Source organism: Ictalurus punctatus, chromosome 16 (assembly GCF_001660625.3).
Source record: "Ictalurus punctatus breed USDA103 chromosome 16, Coco_2.0, whole genome shotgun sequence".
In the NCBI taxonomy this organism is placed as follows: Eukaryota; Metazoa; Chordata; class Actinopteri; order Siluriformes; family Ictaluridae; genus Ictalurus; species Ictalurus punctatus.
In genome coordinates, this window is record NC_030431.2 from 21,625,583 (window position 1) to 21,643,291 (window position 17,709).

Here is a 17,709-nt window from a genome sequence, read left to right on the forward strand (position 1 = left end):
GGATATTTAGCACGAGTGGAACAATAGTCAAAATATTTTTTCAACATTAGACGTTATGCGGTTTAATTTGTCTAAGAAATTCGTTAGGAGAAAAATAACTCGGATGCTCAGGATATTAAAGTTGCTCATCACCATTATTTACTTCCATCTTATTGATCTTCACAGATTAGTGGCCAAAGGGTTTTTTTCATTTAAAAAAAATTTTTTTGGTGAAGGTTGGCCTCCTCTTATGTTCGTAACTGATTCTGGTATCTAGGGTGAACAGAATATTGAAATTGCTGAAATTAGCTTCATTAATAAACCTATAAAAGAAGGCTGTTTCCATGCAAACAAAGGGAAATGTGTGAAGGATAATTATAAATGATGTGCATCATTGTTTTACAGAATAACTATATATATATCTGCAGTATGCTGTATCTAAATCCTCTAAACGCCCATGACCACCTCTCTCTCTCCCTCTCTCTCTCTCTCTCTCTCTCTCTCGCTCTCTCTCTCTCTGTGATAGACACTCTGAGTGGAGAAGACTCTCTCTTGGGCAGTCCTTTCTCCTCTGGCCCTGCCCCATGTCTAGACGAATTTGCACCTGTGTCAGGAGGATCTGCCCACAGCATGACCGGTACGATTGCTCACTATTCAGTGTTCAAGTACAGTCCTCTCTAAAAGTATTGGAACAGCAAGGCAAATTCTTTTGTTTCACTCGCTTTTCTCCCATAGACAGCTCTCCGGTCTTCATGTTGGTTTATCCATTTTAACACCAAATGCAGTCTTCACAGACGAAAACTAGGGCTCCAGCCAAGAGTGCATTCAGAGCTATTCATTCTATAAGCAGTCAGTTTAACAGGGCACACCTGGGCAGCAAGAAACACCGATCAGTCGCATGTTCCTATATTTTTGATCACTCGCATGGGTTCGAACAAAAAGTGCCGTAGTATAGGTTGTTTAACACGTCTAGATGTAAATACGAGGAAATGAAAGCTGAAATTCTGATCTGTCGTCTCACATTCATCATTTGATGTCGAATCCAAGTGTCTTCAACGTATAGTGAAGAAAATAGGATTAGCCTTGCTGTCCCAATACTTTCAGAGGGGACCGTGGTCGTTGGTAAACACGCGAATGTCTGCATCTCTGTCTGTCGACTCCACTTTTCCGAAACCTCGCCAACATTTCTGTCTTTCGTCTTCCTTTTCTTCGTCAACCCCCATGTTGCTGCTTTGCTTCCTTTCCAGACTCGACTTGCTTGATCTCTGGCTTTGAGCCGCCGGGTTCAGACAAAAGCGCAGACGACGAGTTTGACCCGATCCCAGTGCGTGTCTCGAAAACATCTCAAGGTAAAGAGAGTACGGCTGTGTTTCAAATGCCTCTCTGTTTTGTTTTCTGCATTGACGTGTAGCGAATGGTGTGCGAGACCAAATTAGACCAAAGGAAAAGAATCCCGCCGCTTTACAGTTAAGAACATGAGGAACCTTGTAATTAATGGAAAGTTCTAGATCTTTCCCTACTCCCTGTACTTTCAGATCTGATTACAAAAAGGTTCTCAAAAAGTTTCCAGATTTCTGTTAGTTGAGTAAAGTTTATTTTTTATTTACTCAAGAACTGTTCTTTAATGATTACCTCTCTCTGCCCTCCTTTCCTCTGTCCTACCTCGTTCTTTTTTTTTTTCTTTCCTGCCCTCCTTCCTAACGCTAACGCATGCTAATTCTATTTTTTTCTTGCATTTTTACATCCTTTTTTTGTACTTGTTTCTTACCTCCCTTGGTTCCCCCCCATACCTTTGCTTACTTTTGTCTAATTTGTTGATTTTTTGTTTCCTCTCCTCTTGTTCTTCTCGCTGCCTGCTTCTTTTCTTACTTTACCCCACCCAAATTGTCCCCGCCCCTCTCTTTAGGCTCCTCCCACAGCGCTACTGGCTCTGACTCCAGTTTGCCCAGTTTGGCTTGTTCACTGCTGCTGGTGGATCAGCTCATCGACCTGTAGAGCTCAACACTCTCTGTCTAAATCTCTCACTTCATCCCTCCCACCATCCATCCATCCATCCATCCATCCATCCTTCCATCTATCTTTCCTTCTGTCTGTCTGCTTTGCTTTCAGCCTCCATCCTGCTGCTCACCCTTTTTTTTTCCATCTCTCCATCTCAACCCTCTTCTGAGTTTTTTTTTTTTTTTTTTTTTTTTTTTCTTCTTCTTCATTTTTGGGGTTCATCTGTTCTTCCTTCATGTTCATCATTTTGTCTGTTCTTCATTCTTTCATCACAGACCTGCTTTATTTGTGGGTTTCTGTGTGTGTGTGTGTGTGTGTGTGTTGAAGACATTTATATCTTATCATGTCTCAGACTTGCACTGCACTTTATAGTTTCTGTTATTTGTTAAATCATTTTTTAAATTGAATTCTATTTATAATATTTATTTTTATTGTACATGATCTTTTATTTGTTTTTGTTTTTCTCTCACTTTTATCGCTTTCATTTTCTTGTTCTTTCATTTTCTGTCCATCATTCCTTTTCTTTCTTTTTATCTTGATCTTTTTCTCTCATTCTTTTTCTCACGTTCTCTCTTTCATTCTTTTTTCTCTCTCATTCTTTCTCTTGTGATTCTTTCTATTGTTCTTTCACTTGTTTTTTTTTTTTAACTTTATCTCTTTTTTCTTTCCTCTTTTTTGTTCCTTTTCTTGTTATTTCCCCCCTTTTTCTCTCACGTTCGTTCTTAGCTTCTTTCTCGTGTTTCCTCTATTTATTTTTAATCTTTCCTTCGGTTCTTTCTTTCTCTGTCTCTGTCTCTCGTTCAGTCTTTTTCTCTCACTCATTCTCTCATCTTTCTGTCTTTTGTTCTTTCTCTTCATCTTTTTTCCCTATTCTCTAGTTTCTTTCTGATTTTTTTTTTCTTTCTCTCTCTCATTCTTCTCTCTCTTTCGTTATTTTTCCTCTCCTGTTCTTTCTTTCTTTCTCTTCCCACTCGTTTCCCTCTGTTTCCACATGGTCCACCCCCTCTTCACCCTCACTGATGTAAATAGGTGGTGTGTGTGTGTGTGTGTGTGTGAAGCTGTAAGTGTAAATGAGCAGTGTATCTGCGCTGTATGCAGTGGTGTGTGTAAAGAGAGTCTTACTGTCGTTACTGTAGTGATATTATAGATTATTATAGACTTTAACAAGATCTTTCCTGTATGCCTAATTAAGATTCTATGTGAAAATGAATAGAGCGTTAGTGAACGAGTGTGTGTGTGTGAGATATAAACGTATGTATATGAGTCATAGATTATTCAGAAGAATTCTTTATATCTTTGTCACGTATGTTGAGTATGCATGTGCCGATAACTGATTATATGATATATTGCAATATTGTCAGACAGTATTGTTACCATGGACACGATATTGGCTCCTGAGGTAGGCAGCATTTGGAAGGTGAAATAAAGGAAACTGTCTTCTTATTGGGCAAATTAAATGCAGTGTTCAGATCTCCATATTAGAGCCCTAATAGCAATATTAGAGTGCTGTGAGGCCACTTGTCTGCCATACAGGTATTCCCTTTTCATCTGTGGAAGTATATCCTGAACGTGTAGGTAGAGCAGTAACAGCAAACACAAGTGCAGTGGCGAAATACTCCATGTAAAAATGTACTGACATTCTCTTGTGCATGTATTACTGGTAGCTATCAGTTCAACATCACTCGTTCAGTTTCCTGCGTCACTTCATCTGTCTTGGCTCTTTCATCAACTGAGTATTTCACTCAGTCACTGACTCTTTCAGTTAGTCACTCTGTCAGTACGTCAGTCACTGTCAGTCACAATCTGTCACTCATCAATGTCAGTCACAGTGAGTCACTGTCAGTCACAATCTGTCACTCAGTCTCTGTCAGTCACTCATCACTGTCAGTCACAATCTGTCACTCATCAATGTCAGTCACAGTGAGTCACTGTCAGCCACAGTCTGTCACTAAGTCTCAGTCACAGTCACTCAGTCAGTTACTATCAGTCTCTGTCAGTCACTCAGTTATCAGTTACTCAGTTAGTCAGACACTGTCAGTCTCAGTCAGTTACTATCAGTCTCTGTCAGTCACTCAGTTAGTTACTCAGTTAGTCACTGACACTGCCAGTCTGTCAGTGACTCATTCACTCACTCCTTCAGTCACACAGTAAGTCAGTCAGTCTCACACTCACACACTGAGCAAATCAGTTGGAGTCTATATGTCGATAGGGGCCAAATATGGAGATCTACAGTATGACTCAGCAGTGAATGTGTCCTTCACCACCAGAACAAGATGCTGCACAATAGAAACATCTACAGTGATACATGGAGCCTGTTTTGTTTTTTTTTGCTGTTGTTTTTTAAAACACAATATTGTGACGATCTCGCAAAGCCATGATAAGAACTTTAGCGACGATCGTGAAATGAAAATGGAATATTGGCACACGCTTGGTGTTTCTGAGCCCCGTGTGTTTATGCGAATGTGGAAAATATTTGTTTGAGTTTCCTGGAGTCTGACTTCTACTTCTGCAGCAGTTCCGTGTGTGTGAGAGAGAGTGTGTGCGTGTGTGTGAGAGAGATCGATCTAGACCTATACAAATGTGTGTATTTAATAATGACATGCTGATGCCTAGAAACACACATATCTCAGCATGACAGTGTTGTAGATTACTGTTTTACATTAAGACGTGCTTGTGACAAAGATTTCAGTCAGCTGTGTGTGTGCGTCCGAGTGTGTGTGTGTGTGTGTGTGTGTGTACGTGGGTGTGTGTGTTTGTTCTCTTTGAAATGGCAATTCTAAGAGTTGGGTCCAGTATAAACACGTCCGCTGAAAGCACAATCTCTCTTCTCTTCATCCTATTTTCTTTTCCTCTTTTTTCCCCCTCTTTATCTCTTCCTAACTGCCAAGAAGGCTCAGCTATGAAACTCCTTTTATTTCTCTCCCATTTTGATTTCTCTTCTTCCTGTTTTCTCATTTCTCTCCTTCCTCTGTCCACTCTGTCTCCCCTTTTTCACGTTCTCTCCTTCTCTTAGCCTGTCTTCTTCTCCTCCTCTCTTCTCTCTTATTTTTTCGCACATTTCTCTTCCCTTGTTTTCTCTTCTTTCTCCCACAGGACATTTTTTGCTTCTTTTCTCTCTCGTCTCGCCTCCCAGTCTCGATTTCCTGTTCCTCTCCACATCTCCCCTGCTCCTCATCCTGTCTCTTCTCGAAACCATTCCCTTCCTTTTATTCCCAGATCTCTACTTATCTCCTCATATCCTCTCCCTCCTTCTGTTATTTCTCTCCCTGTGTTTCATCGTTCTATCCCTCTATCCTACTTGTCCTCAATAAACCAGGTGAATGATTTCGTGAGCGATGCCGAACCGTACTCGAATCGCCGGGCGAGCCGCTAATCAGCGTTGATTAATGTGAATGAACGTGCTGAGTGTTTTGCCTGTTTAAACGGTTCCCTCTGCTGTAGTGTGCACGGATAATTACAGACCCTGTCATAGCTCAGGCGCAGGACCATCCTGATTTAGCGTTCTATTTTTCTGATGAAGCCTGAAGCTCATATTTCCCTGCTCTGTACAGTTGCGTGTAGGAAACGCCGCTAACCCCTATGCAATCTCAGCGTTTCAGCGTAGAACACACCGCTGTCCTTCAATCACCTTGCAGCCGCAGTTCAGACTTGTGTATTCGTGCAGAGATTACCCACAATTCCTTTTATGTGCTCAGATGATGTAGTTGTGTGTTTATTTTTGTTTTGTTTTGTTTGTTTATTTTTTTTTTTTGGGGGGGGGGGTCAGATCGTCACCGTAGCAAAATCCCGAACCCGTGTGTTACAGCGGAGACGACTCTATGTGCACCTTCTATATTTTTGTCTAAAAGAGAATAAAAACGAAGAAAGCGTGTTCAATAAACATGTACATGTGCAACATAAATGTTTAGTGGTGTTCATTAGTGCAAGCAAATCTCTTTTCTCACTCTGCAACAGTAACACTACACAAAGACAAGTTAATGGTACATTTCCTCTAATTATTCTTTTTTTTTTTCCCGTAGAAAGATGGCAACAATTATTAGTTATTTTTTTTTATTCAAGAACGACGTGTACTTTTTATCCGTTTATAGTTATGTTTAATGTTGTGGTTCATCTCTGAAACAAGTCAGTACTTGTTTATCGCTTGCGCTGTATTAGCTGTGAACGGCCATCCCCTCACTTTTTATTCTCTCTGTGTTGAAGTTAATTAGACAAACAGTGCAGCTTGTCATGCCATGCCTTTCCTCTGCTGCAGCTTTACCTCTGACCGAGACGGGAGGCTCCTTCCATAAAAGCTAAATCGTCATCTCTTCGCCATCTCAACAAATACACGCATTAAAATGAGTCTGTTCATGTGAAGCAGCTTCCGTACAAGTCCTTATGTAAGTTATTAGCATAGAAAAGATCAAATATTAGAACGAGCACATTCATCTTAACCTGTCGTTTGAATTACAGCTGGAACTACTGTCAGAGCTGCTGTTATAGAAAAGTATACCACGTTTCAGTTCGAGGTTGGCCGAGTGGATTTTACTGACGTCCGATAACTAAGTCGGGTGGTACCTGCAGATAACCGATTAATCAACCGGTTTAACCGTTTTTAAATTGAATGAAATACTGAATGAAAACAGACCACTCAGAATAAAATATTGCTGAACTTTTATTACAAAAATAAACAGTACTGACTGTACCATGAAAATGTACTGTATGGTTTTAAACGAAATAAATATATAAATATTTATATATTAACTATTAATAAATATTAAAGTAAATAACAGATCTATAGCCAAACTGAACAAAAATGTAACACTCCAAATAACATAAAAATAGAGACGTCCAAAATTAATCAAAAGAACACTCCAAATAACACAACAAAATTAGTCAGTGATAGTTTTTATTTCGCCTCCAGAGGCCGCTCTCGTATCGTATAATGACCGCGAACCCTTCTCAGCCGCTCCGGCAACGGACACAACCAATCGGTAAAAAAACTCTTGGTGGTGATTTTGCCGATAACAGATTAATCGATTCCAGCAATCAGTTAATCATAAAAACCGATCAATCACTCGAGCTCTTATTGCAGTTGAATGCTTGAATCTGATTGGTCAAAAAGCGTGGATTCTTTTTGTATAACAGCGCAGCTTGGATAGTACATCCGACTGTAACACAAACTGTAGGATCAAATTAATGCGCGCATTCTTATACGTTATTGTTTCTATAGTAACAGCTCATACACGGGTACCACAAACACTCCTCATAATCTAAGTCTAATAAGAAACAGATTTAATAAAGTCAAATGTAAAAAAGTAATCATTGATGATCGTGACGTTTTAGTTGAAGGAGTCTCAGTTGTAAGCGCTTTGCAACAATCACGGTGTTCTGATTGATGACAGAAGTTTGTTTTCCATTTTCTTAGTACAGTGACAAATGAAATGAGAGAGAGATGGAGGCCGGTGAGGGAATGACTGCTATAACGCAAGTGATTACAGGAACTAACTTGTCTCTCATGCTTTCCACAACGTTAAATTGAACTATAAACCACAAAAATGTGCGACTCCCAAGCGTGTATTATTTTCATATGGTTACACCGTCTGTCGTGTGGTGCTCTGTACTTAATCAACACCTTCTGACCAATCAGAATTGAGAATGCAACAGAGCTGTGGTATAACCCGCTGTGCAGTACCCCGAAATATACAACACGCAAGGAGTAGAAAAGAGTCTCATAATTCTGCTTATTTACACGTGATGACATAAAAATGTACGTAGCCATGATAGAAGGATATTTTATGTTATAGCAGCACACACTTACAGTGCAGACAAGAAATCATTAACAGTCTCAGAAATGAAAGTATGAGACCTAAAAGTTGCTCTCGTGCTACTCTGACTAGCCGTCTCTGCCTCATCTTCTCCAGGTAAGATTTATGATGATGTCACGCTGATTTACAACTCCTGTTAACTGTCTTTTTTTTTTCTTTCTTTCTTTCTTTTTAAAAAAAAATTAAACGTGAGATTAAATTAATATCTGCACATTCTTCTAAGAAACAGATGATCATCCGAGTGGAAAATCTGACAGGCGAATGTTCCTGAATTGTTAAATATAAGAGCGCAAATGTGCTCTAATTTCTTGATGAGGGTAAAAAAGCGTTTCGTATTTGGTCTGACGTGAAACTGCCACATCAAGCTGTTTGCTATTTAAATATAGAGATAATTTGAGGGTTTTCAAAACCAACATCTGTCCTAAACTACGTAGATTTGGTCGAAAATATTTCAAATGGGCTTAACGTATGCCAGTAAGGTCTCTGATTCCAGTTAAGATAAGCTGAGCTCTGCTTCCTGTTCGAGTACTGATGTAGTGCGTGTCTCTATCTAGTCATTAGAATTGTGTGTGGGATGATAAAAGTGAATATTTGAAATCCCTTTAAACATCAATTTAATAGCCTCAAACAAGGTGGCTTACTTGTTGTCTGTTCAATCTCGAGAAAATAAAATGTTCTGTTCTTGTGCCGTGTGCAGGTGAGCCGATCAGCATGAACGGTTACGTACCTGGAGCTCAGGAACAAGAAGAGGAGGAGGAGGAGGAAGCTTTCGCTAGCGTCTCCTCCGTGGACGTTTTTTCCCTCGCGCCTTTCCCTTCGAAGCAGCAAGACGTTTTCCTCCAGGCTCCGTTTGGTCCTCGTAAAAATGTCTCAGTGATGCAGCAGCCAATCACAGCGAACTATGATATATCCAGCGTAGGACAGCAGCCAATCACAGCGCATCGTGCTGGCCCACATCCAGTGCACACAGGGCACCATGCACAGGTCTCCGCTGTCAGGCAGCAACCAATCAAAGTGCCCCGTGTCACGTCTAATGTCGGACAGCAGCCAATCGCAGCGCATTGTGTTTCGTCTAGTGTCAAACAACAGCCAATCACAGCGCACCGTGTCTTGTCCAGTGTGGGACAGCAGCCAATCACAGCGCACCGTGTCGTGTCCAGTGTGGGACAGCAGGCTGCGGTTGGCTCTGTCTCTGTTGGGCCACTTTATTCCTGGACTTTGGATGTCAGAATACCATTTCAGCCCAAGTGTCATCAAGAGAAGCCTTAACGTTCTAGAGATACACACACACACACACACTCCCTCACAGTGTTACTATCCAGATTTCCAAAGTGAGTTAGCAAAGATTTGCAGGAGTAAAGGCCTATTCACAGCGAACATGATGCAACTAAATTAGTGTTTGTTTTACGGAGATAGTGCCAGCTGGAGCGCCCGGTTCTCTCCGGCACCAATTTAGTCATATCAACAAGTCAGATTTGAGTTTCCATGTCTCTAAAAAAGCTCTCTGACATCAGCAGTGACATCATTGGGCAGGAGGCTCCGTGTGCACTTGTTATGTTTAAGATTTCCTCATGCAAAAAAAAAATGATAATAATAATCAAGTTTGATGAACTGAAAATAGGTCTTCAATGGAATAATAATGTGGAAGTGATTATTACCAGGTACCTGACAACACGGACAGAACCGCACGATTCAGGCATAAGGTTATCCCCGTGATGTGCGGGGACTGTAGGAGACCTCGACTACCTTCTTCCTCTCTGCAGCACTTTATTTCCTCTGTACTTCTCATGTAAACCTCCAGATCTAAAGGTATGCAAGTATTAATGCATTTTTAGACATAGCACCTCCAGTGTATTTCTTTTTCCTGTGTGTTTACATCGGTAAATTATTGCTTATCCGTATAACCACAGCAGTATTTAGATATATACTCGACGCATAAATGTAGGAGAATGTGAAGGACGCATCTCAACTCAAAATTCAAATTAGAATGTAAAATGTAAAACAGTTTTGCATTTTCATTCACAACTTTATTCACAAGCTGCCTGTGATCATGCTTGAATGAAAAAACACAGGAATCGTCATTTTTGCTTGCAAATCCTGCTCCCTGGAGCCATTGCTGTGGCCCCACCCCTCAGTTCTTTACCATCACTCCTGTGGCCCCACCCCTCAGTTCTTTACCATCATTCCTGTGGCCCCACCCCTCAGTTCTTTACCATCACTCCTGTGGTCCCACCCCTCAGTTCTTTACCATCATTCCTGTGGTCCCACCCCTCAGTTCTTTACCATCACTCCTGTGGTCCCACCCCTCAGTTCTTTACCATCATTCCTGTGGCCCCACCCCTCAGTTCTTTACCATCATTGCTGTGGCCCCACCCCTCAGTTCTTTACCATCACTCCTGTGGTCCCACCCCTCAGTTCTTTACCATCATTCCTGTGGCCCCACCCCTCAGCTCCATGGAGCCATTCCTGTGGCCCCACCCCTCAGCTCCCTGGAACCATTCCTGTGGCCCCACCCCTCAGCTCCCTGGAACCATTCCTGTGGCCCCACCCCTCAGCTCCCTGGAACCATTCCTGTGGCCCCACCCCTCAGCTCCCTGGAGCCATTCCTCTGACCGCACCCTTCAGTTCTTAGGCGCTATTTCTATGGTCCCACCCCTAAGTTCTTTAGCATCATTCCTCTGGCCCCACCCCTCAACTCTTGGTAGCTATTCCTCTGGCCCCACCCTCAGATTTTAGCATCATTCCTCAGGCCCCACCCCTCAACTCCTGGTAGCTATTCTTCTGGCCCCACCCTCAGTTCTTTAGCATCATTCCTCTGGCCCCACCCCTCAGTTCTTTACCATCATTCCTCTGGCCCCACCCTCAGTTCTTTAGCATCATTCCTCTGGCCCCACCCCTCAGTTCTTTACCATCATTCCTCTGGCCCCACCCTCAGTTCTTTAGCATCATTCCTCTGGCCCCACCCCTCAACTCTTGGTAGCTATTCCTCAGGCCCCACTCCCTCATCTCTCTAGAGCCAGTCCCCTGGTCCTGCCCTTCAGCTTTCTGGATCCATTTACTGTGCAAAGCTGTAAGATTTTTAGCCGTAAGATTTTGATTCAGAATGTGGTTACAGATTTTATGATTCAAAAGATTGCGTTTCATTGTTGCATTTATATGAAAATGTTTAAACAGGCTGATAAAACATGAAATCTCAAATGTCATGCATTCTGTACTCTAGTATTAATGTCTCATTAACATGCACTTTGTAAAAAACAAACAAACCTTTCTTTAAAAGAAAATGCAAGCCAGAAAATTACAAATGTGTTATCCAAACTACACAAACTACATGGATGCAGTACTGTCATTAACCCTATTATACCTCTACAGTGAATAATGAGGACATTGTTAGACAGCAGAAGTTGTAAAGGGAAACTGTAAAGGCGGAGCAGGATGAGTGGAGACAGCAGTGAGAATATTATTCAAGGTATAATGTTTAGATAGCTAACCAAGTTATATAGATTAGACCTTTTTAAAGCAACCTCTAGGTTTTAGATCCTGGTACTTTTTTTTTTTTTTGCCTTCAGTTAGATCGTCAGATGAAGAGCTCAGTAAGTGCACGTTATTATTTGTGAATATGAAGTGTGTTCTTCATTGCTGTACTGTTTAAATAATTTTATATCTATACTGTGAGTGAAAGTGTATGAAGATGAAGAAGTTTTGGCTTCAGTTCTGCTTCTCCTGCAGTGTTCATTGGCCGCGTAAGCGTCTGCCGGCTTTCCGGAATTTTCCGTTTCCACTCTTACGTCATTTAAACCGTAAGTGTCTCAGAGTGAAACCTGCTGTGTCAGCACGGGCTCGAGAAGAGTTCACTTTGCTCCGCGTTTTATTTGCACGTACTGGTGTAAACTCAGTGAGTGGAGCTTAATGAACTACACACAGAAAGGACAGAACCTGTTAGTCATTTATGTCTGTCTCTCTATGCATGTCTGGACATCTGTTTATATAGGACAGATGAGACTGAGGATAAAACTGGTGTCTAAATATTAAAGAAAAGCATGAAAAAATACAGACTGGTTTATTTGAAATGTTTTTTTTTTTTTTTATTAAAAAAAGAAAATTGTACTTGCTGTGTACAGTTACATGGTGAATTGTGTGATCAGGTAGAGTTAGAATGTACAAAACATGCTCCGTGTTTACATTTAATGCCCCCAAAAATTCACATAGAAAGAGCTACAATCGTATTCTCACAAGCAAAATAAAGTTTACATCCAGAAAATACAGAAATAAGGAAATGAATTTTTTGACGATGATCGCCACCGCTGCAATTTCTCACATGACCACCCAAATATCAGAAACAATTCATTAATGATTATATTACTTGATGTAACATTATCAATAACTAAAAGAAAAATCTGCCAACGTTTATTGCGTTTCTGTCCAAAATACGATACTGCTGTATATACACATTTAAAATCTCCCGTTTTATACAAAATGAACACCTCATTTCACCTTGACATCATTCTCTCCCGTCGTTATTACTTCAAAGCAAACGTTTGTGCAAACACATGCGTACTGTTCCGAAAGTAGAAAGCCGAGTTTGTGGTTACTCAAGTGCAAAGGGATGCGGAGGACGGCTGATGCTCTTAATGATCGCAAGAAAGAAAGGTAGAAAAAAAGATGAAGGACAAAAAAAAAAAAAAAAACTTTACGCAGGGTCGAAGGAAGCGGAAAGAAAAATAGAGGAACGATCGAATGGAAGAAAGTAAGGGAAAATAGAGGGATGATCAAAAGGAGAGAGATGGAAGTAAAAGTGTCGGGAGAAAATAATGCAGGGATGAAGAATGGAGAAAAACAAGGCTGTGCTGAAAGAATGGAGGGGGAAAAAAAGAGTGAAGGAAAATAATGTAAGAAAAGGAATGAAAGCTTTAATGAACGAGTGGAGAAGGAAATGCAAGAAGAATAGGACTGTAATGCTTGTGCAGGTCTACTTCGTATGAGATTAAGCGAAGCTGCTGATTGGTCAGCTGCTGTAACATTGTGACATCATTAGCTGGCAGTTAGAATCCAAATTTCACAACATTTTCCATCAATGTGCTTAATCAGGAATGTTCCACATTTCTTAGTTCCAATCCACTCTCCATTCCACACTTCCAGAAACACGGTGATGACGCAATCATTTCCCCCCCAAAGGGTCCAGATCAAGATCTCATGATTCCAAAAAAAAAAAATCTTCCCATTCACACTACGCTTCATTCCTGTTTAGTTATTAGATGCCTGTCATCATCAGGAGCATAACGTACCCAGGATGCATTGCTGCAGTTTCCTTCTTAAAATGCTGGACGAAGTTGTTTATAAGTTCCACTCATCTGACGACGTCTAGCTGTTCACGTGGACACGTTTGGAACAGGAAAGAAGCACAGGTTGCGATTTCTGCCTCAGTTTAGTAGCCCCTCCCATTTAGATGGAGGGACGTGGTGGTGGGCGGGATGGAGGAGGAGCTCGCATGGATGGAGACGAGTAAGGAGGTGGAGCCTGACAGGAAGCTGGCATTGAAGTCGAAGTCTGAAAACTTGGAGGAGGAGAAGGGGGTGGAGAGTATGGAGGCGGAGTGGTGGCAGAAGGGGGTGGAGTGGAGGGGAGAGGAGGAAGAGAGGAGGTCGGGGAGTGTGAAGGGTAGGAGGGGTAGGAAAAGTGGTCGGGGTATGAAGAGTGGGGAGAGTAAATACAGTTTGGGGTGGGAGGCAGTTTGCCTTTTGGAGCAGGTGGGGTAGAATTGAGGGGCAAACTGTAGATGTGCCCGGTGCTGTTTTTGTTCTTGTTCACGTTATTGTGTGGATAACGAGGAGGAGGGTACGATTTCACCCTGGTGAAGTTCATACAGCGACCCTGAGTGGAAAAATAAGACAAACTTAAGAGCTCATATTCATCTTCACTCTACTGTGCACTACTTTCTGAAACCTTGTGAAACGTTTCCTCTCTAACACGTAGGTGGATTTGAAATGAATTATCCCCACCAATGTTTAAGAAGCTCCGCCCCCAGGATCTACTGTGGCCTGTAGAGGGTCTATAAAATGGCACGAGGCACATCCAAACACAAGCATTCTGGACTAGAAGTCAGTTTTCCAAACAGGTTTTCTCAGCAACTTATTACTAAAATAAAGTACACTCTATGTCCAAAAGTGGACACCTGACCATCACACCCATATGTGGTTCTTCTCCAAACTGTTGCCTCAAAATTTGAAGCAAACAATTCTACAGGTTGTCTTTGCATGCTGTAGCATTACAGTTTCACTTCACTGTAACTAAGAGGTTCCAGCATGTCAATGCACAAAGCCAGCTCCATGAAGACATGGTTTGCCAAGGTTGGACTGGAAAAGCTTGAGTGTCCTGCATAGAGCCCGGACCTCAACCCCACTGAACACTTTTGGGATGAACTGGAACACCGAGTGAACCCAGGCCTCCTCACCCAACATCAGTGCCGGATCTCACTAAAGCTCTTGCAGCTGAATGATCATAAATCCCCACATCCACGCACTCCAAAATCTAGCAGAAAGCCTTCACAGAAGAGTGGAGGATATTTTTACAGCAAAAGGTGACCAACTCTGGAATGGAGCATACATACATGGAAAAAGTATACAATAGGTGTGATGGTCAGGTGTCCACAAACTTTTATCTATCCATATAGTGTTATTCTGTTCTTATTCTAAATACAAAGATGAAACACACAGGTTATAGTTCAGTTTGGATGACAACCGTCTTCCCAACCTGTCTCTGAAGCATGTTGGAGCTAATTCTGGGTGTTTCACCTCTATATTTACAGATAACATAAATATTTAACTCAGAATGCCTTTTTAGAACTAAGTTTACAAGAGTAGCCTACTTGAATAAGAAGACCATTTATTTGAAAGCTGGGGTTTCATGATTGACAGGTTTATTCATGTCCTGCATTGTAGACAGACACACCCGTCAAGTGGCGAGGCACTGGAGAAGGGAGTGGAAGACACATACCGTCTCAGTTTGGTCAGCAGTCAGAGAGGTTTCTAGAAACTGGCCATCGGATGAATATTTGAGTCTTTTTGTACTTTAAATTTCGATGTAAACAGAAGGTTAGATTCCTTACAAACCGCTCCAAAGGGGGGAGAAAAACCAGATTGGCCGGTACATGGGTGAAAATTGGGGTCGCGGGGTGGGATTGGGGATTAGGAGTCCGACAGCAGTATAAACTAATAAGAGAGAAGAACTGGGTGGTAGAGATGGGAAATACTGATAATAATCTGGAATAATCTGAAATAATAATCCCAGACTAGTATTCTGATATACGATACTTTGAGAAGTCATGTGGAATTCTAATTCCTCTCTTTGGGTCCTGTTTAATTACAGAAAGTCATATATATATATAATTATTTACAATAAGCATTCACTCTCTCATGCATTTCTTCATATCTGTGTGCATTAAAAAATAAGCACAATTTACCAACGTTCGTATGTTATGATCAATCGAAGGAAAGTCCGAATCGAAACTATTGGTACCCTGTGATCCCCTGTGGTACCTAAAGTGGAATTAACTGGAAGCTGCAGCGCTTTTAGAGTTCAATTTCAATAAAACGCATAAAAGCGCACATTCCCTTTTGTATTCTATTCACGAAACTCTGCTTGTATGTTTTGTCTGTTTTCACACACCTTCATCTTCATTATGTCGTCTCAGGGAAGCCTTTCTGCGTTTCGGTTTGGAAAGATTTTATCTTTTAGACTTGTTTACAGTGAAAATACGCCCCATCTACACGCTTGCCTCCAGACCTGCTGTCTTTCTGTGCTCAGCTCTAATGCTCTCAGCAGATCTCCCTTAGAGAATTATTTGCGTTCCTTTAGAGAGGAGAGCCATTACCAGTCTGCTCCAGTCCTTGGCACTCTTCTTCCCAACATCTGTAAATCTTTTTCTACTCTGTTTCTCCTCCAAACCCTTCTCATGCAGAGTCAGGAAGACAGTCAGTTAATTCACTCTTAAATAACTTGATTGCGCCTGACTCGGCATGGTTTTCCTCAGCTCTGTTTCTGCAACACTTTTATATAAGAGACTGCTGAGAGTCACAGTGGGGAGTGAATGTCAAAGAAATAAAAGCTGGACTGTTAAGGCATCTAGCATTCAGTGTGTATATTTGTACAATATGTTATTAGGCAAAGACGTTCTGCCGTTTATCTTTACAACCCAGAACCTGCTCGAACGTATTTTCTGTCTGTTTTTGTCAAACTATGTAGGTTGAACCTCATTTATGACTGAACAACAAATCAGGTCCATGGGAGTATAAGATGCAAGCAATACGGAGCCCTGGGAATATATGCTTCTAGAAATATAGGACTCGGAGAACATATGTTTGATTCCTAGAAATTTTCAGCGAGGGAACATGTGATCTCAGAAACAAAGGGATCAAAGACCCTGGGAAGGGAAGACACAGAGGCCGTACATCATTGGGAAGGATGCTCGTGATATAGGAAGCATGAGAACGTAGAACCATGGGACACAACAAATAGCCTATGGACATACCATACAACCTGAAAACATACAGTAGGACGTATGGTGGTCTGGAAATCTAGGGATCTCGGAACCCTGAGTGCATGGGATGTCGGGAATATAGAACCTTCCAACGTTAAAAATGGCCTCAGAACATACAGGACTCATAGGGTTTTAGGCACATAGGCACTACGAACACTGGCGTACACGCTTTTGTAGATGTGTTCACTTAATCAGTATGTGATGGATAATTCGTGAATCGGATTTGGTAATAGTTCCTCACCTTTTCTCCAGGTTTGGGCCTCATCACAGAAACGCGATCGTATCCTCTCCTCAGCCACACACACAGAGCGTCCAGCTTTCCCTGAAAGACCCCACAATTAAGACTCGTTAAACAGATACGTTCACTACGTTAACACAGTTAACACAGCGTCATCATCAGCACGCTGTAGGCGTGTCCCACATCATACATGATCATAACTTTTCACAAGTGGTCACCAACCCTGTTCCTGGAGATCTACCGTCCTGAAGACTTTATCTCCAACCATAATCGTGTCCACCTGACCGTCTAATCATTGCCTTAAGAAGTTCTCGATCAACTAAAATATGTGTTAGATTTTGGTCGGAGATGAAACCTGAGGGTAGATCTCAAGGAAGAGGGTTAGTGACCACTGCTGTAGACCATGTGGCATCTTCAGACACCACAGTGCATTATGGGTATTCTGTTTGCATTATTAGGACTATTAGGTTATTATTAGGTTCCCCCGTGACCCTGAAAAGGATAAGCGGTATAGAAGATGGATGGATGGATGGATATTCTCTATACAGTTTTAGGACACGATTACAATATAGTGCACTACATAGCGACTTGGCTGTGGATGAGGAAATATTCACTCTAACGTTATCCATTTTTAATTTGCCAGTGCTATTTGTCAAATCAAATCAAATCTGACTTTGTAACATATAGTCAGTGACATCATCATAAACATGTCAATTTAATTTCACTAGAGAACCTATCTACACTGTGGTGAATTTCAAAGTAGGCCAACAGGACGATGCACAGAGAAGACCTCAGCATTCTCGTGTGTGTGTGTGTGTGTGTGTGTGTGGAATTTGTTTTGCACAGCCGCTTTGCAATGCTGAACACTTCCAGATTGCACACACTTTCATCTGTGTCCTGTCGATTATCCTCCAGCGGAAACCGGATACAAAATAAAACAACTAGATGCGCATGCACTGACCAAAAAAAAAAAAAAAAAAAAAAAAATCATATGCTGGTAGAAAGGGATGAAAAAAGAATTAAAGTTATAAATATATATATATATATATATTTTGTAAAAATCACTCAGAAATGTGTGCTTTTGAGAGAGGAAAGACATGGCCCATCAAAACAACCCCACTTACTCTGTTCACACCACGTATGCGTCGTGGGTT

The 17,709-nt window shown here is 41.4% G+C and overlaps 2 protein-coding genes across 4 annotated transcripts in view; one reads left to right on the forward strand and one right to left on the reverse strand.

The window, feature by feature from the left end:
* The window catches only part of aak1b (AP2 associated kinase 1b), a 28,999-nt gene extending 17,165 nt beyond the window's left edge, over positions 1-11,834 (forward strand). For 2 of the 3 annotated variants that reach the window (XM_017488876.3, XM_053686666.1), the window contains exons 19-21: positions 506-616; positions 1,227-1,328; positions 8,482-11,834. In XM_017488876.3, coding sequence (XP_017344365.2) covers positions 506-616; positions 1,227-1,328; positions 8,482-9,053 — 785 coding nt within the window. In that variant the 3' untranslated portion in view covers positions 9,054-11,834. Of the gene's footprint in view, positions 1-505; positions 617-1,226; positions 1,329-1,885; positions 2,138-8,481 lie in introns of those variants that run through there. The other variant, XM_053686667.1, reaches the window with a different exon arrangement.
* The window catches only part of antxr1b (ANTXR cell adhesion molecule 1b), a 31,889-nt gene continuing 24,958 nt past the window's right edge, over positions 10,779-17,709 (reverse strand). Inside the window, exons 17-18 of the mRNA XM_017488879.3 lie at positions 16,559-16,639; positions 10,779-13,652 (exon numbers count right to left, since the gene is read on the reverse strand). Of these exons, the coding sequence (XP_017344368.1) occupies positions 13,224-13,652; positions 16,559-16,639 (510 nt within the window). The 3' untranslated portion in view covers positions 10,779-13,223. The remainder of the gene's footprint in view (positions 13,653-16,558; positions 16,640-17,709) is intronic.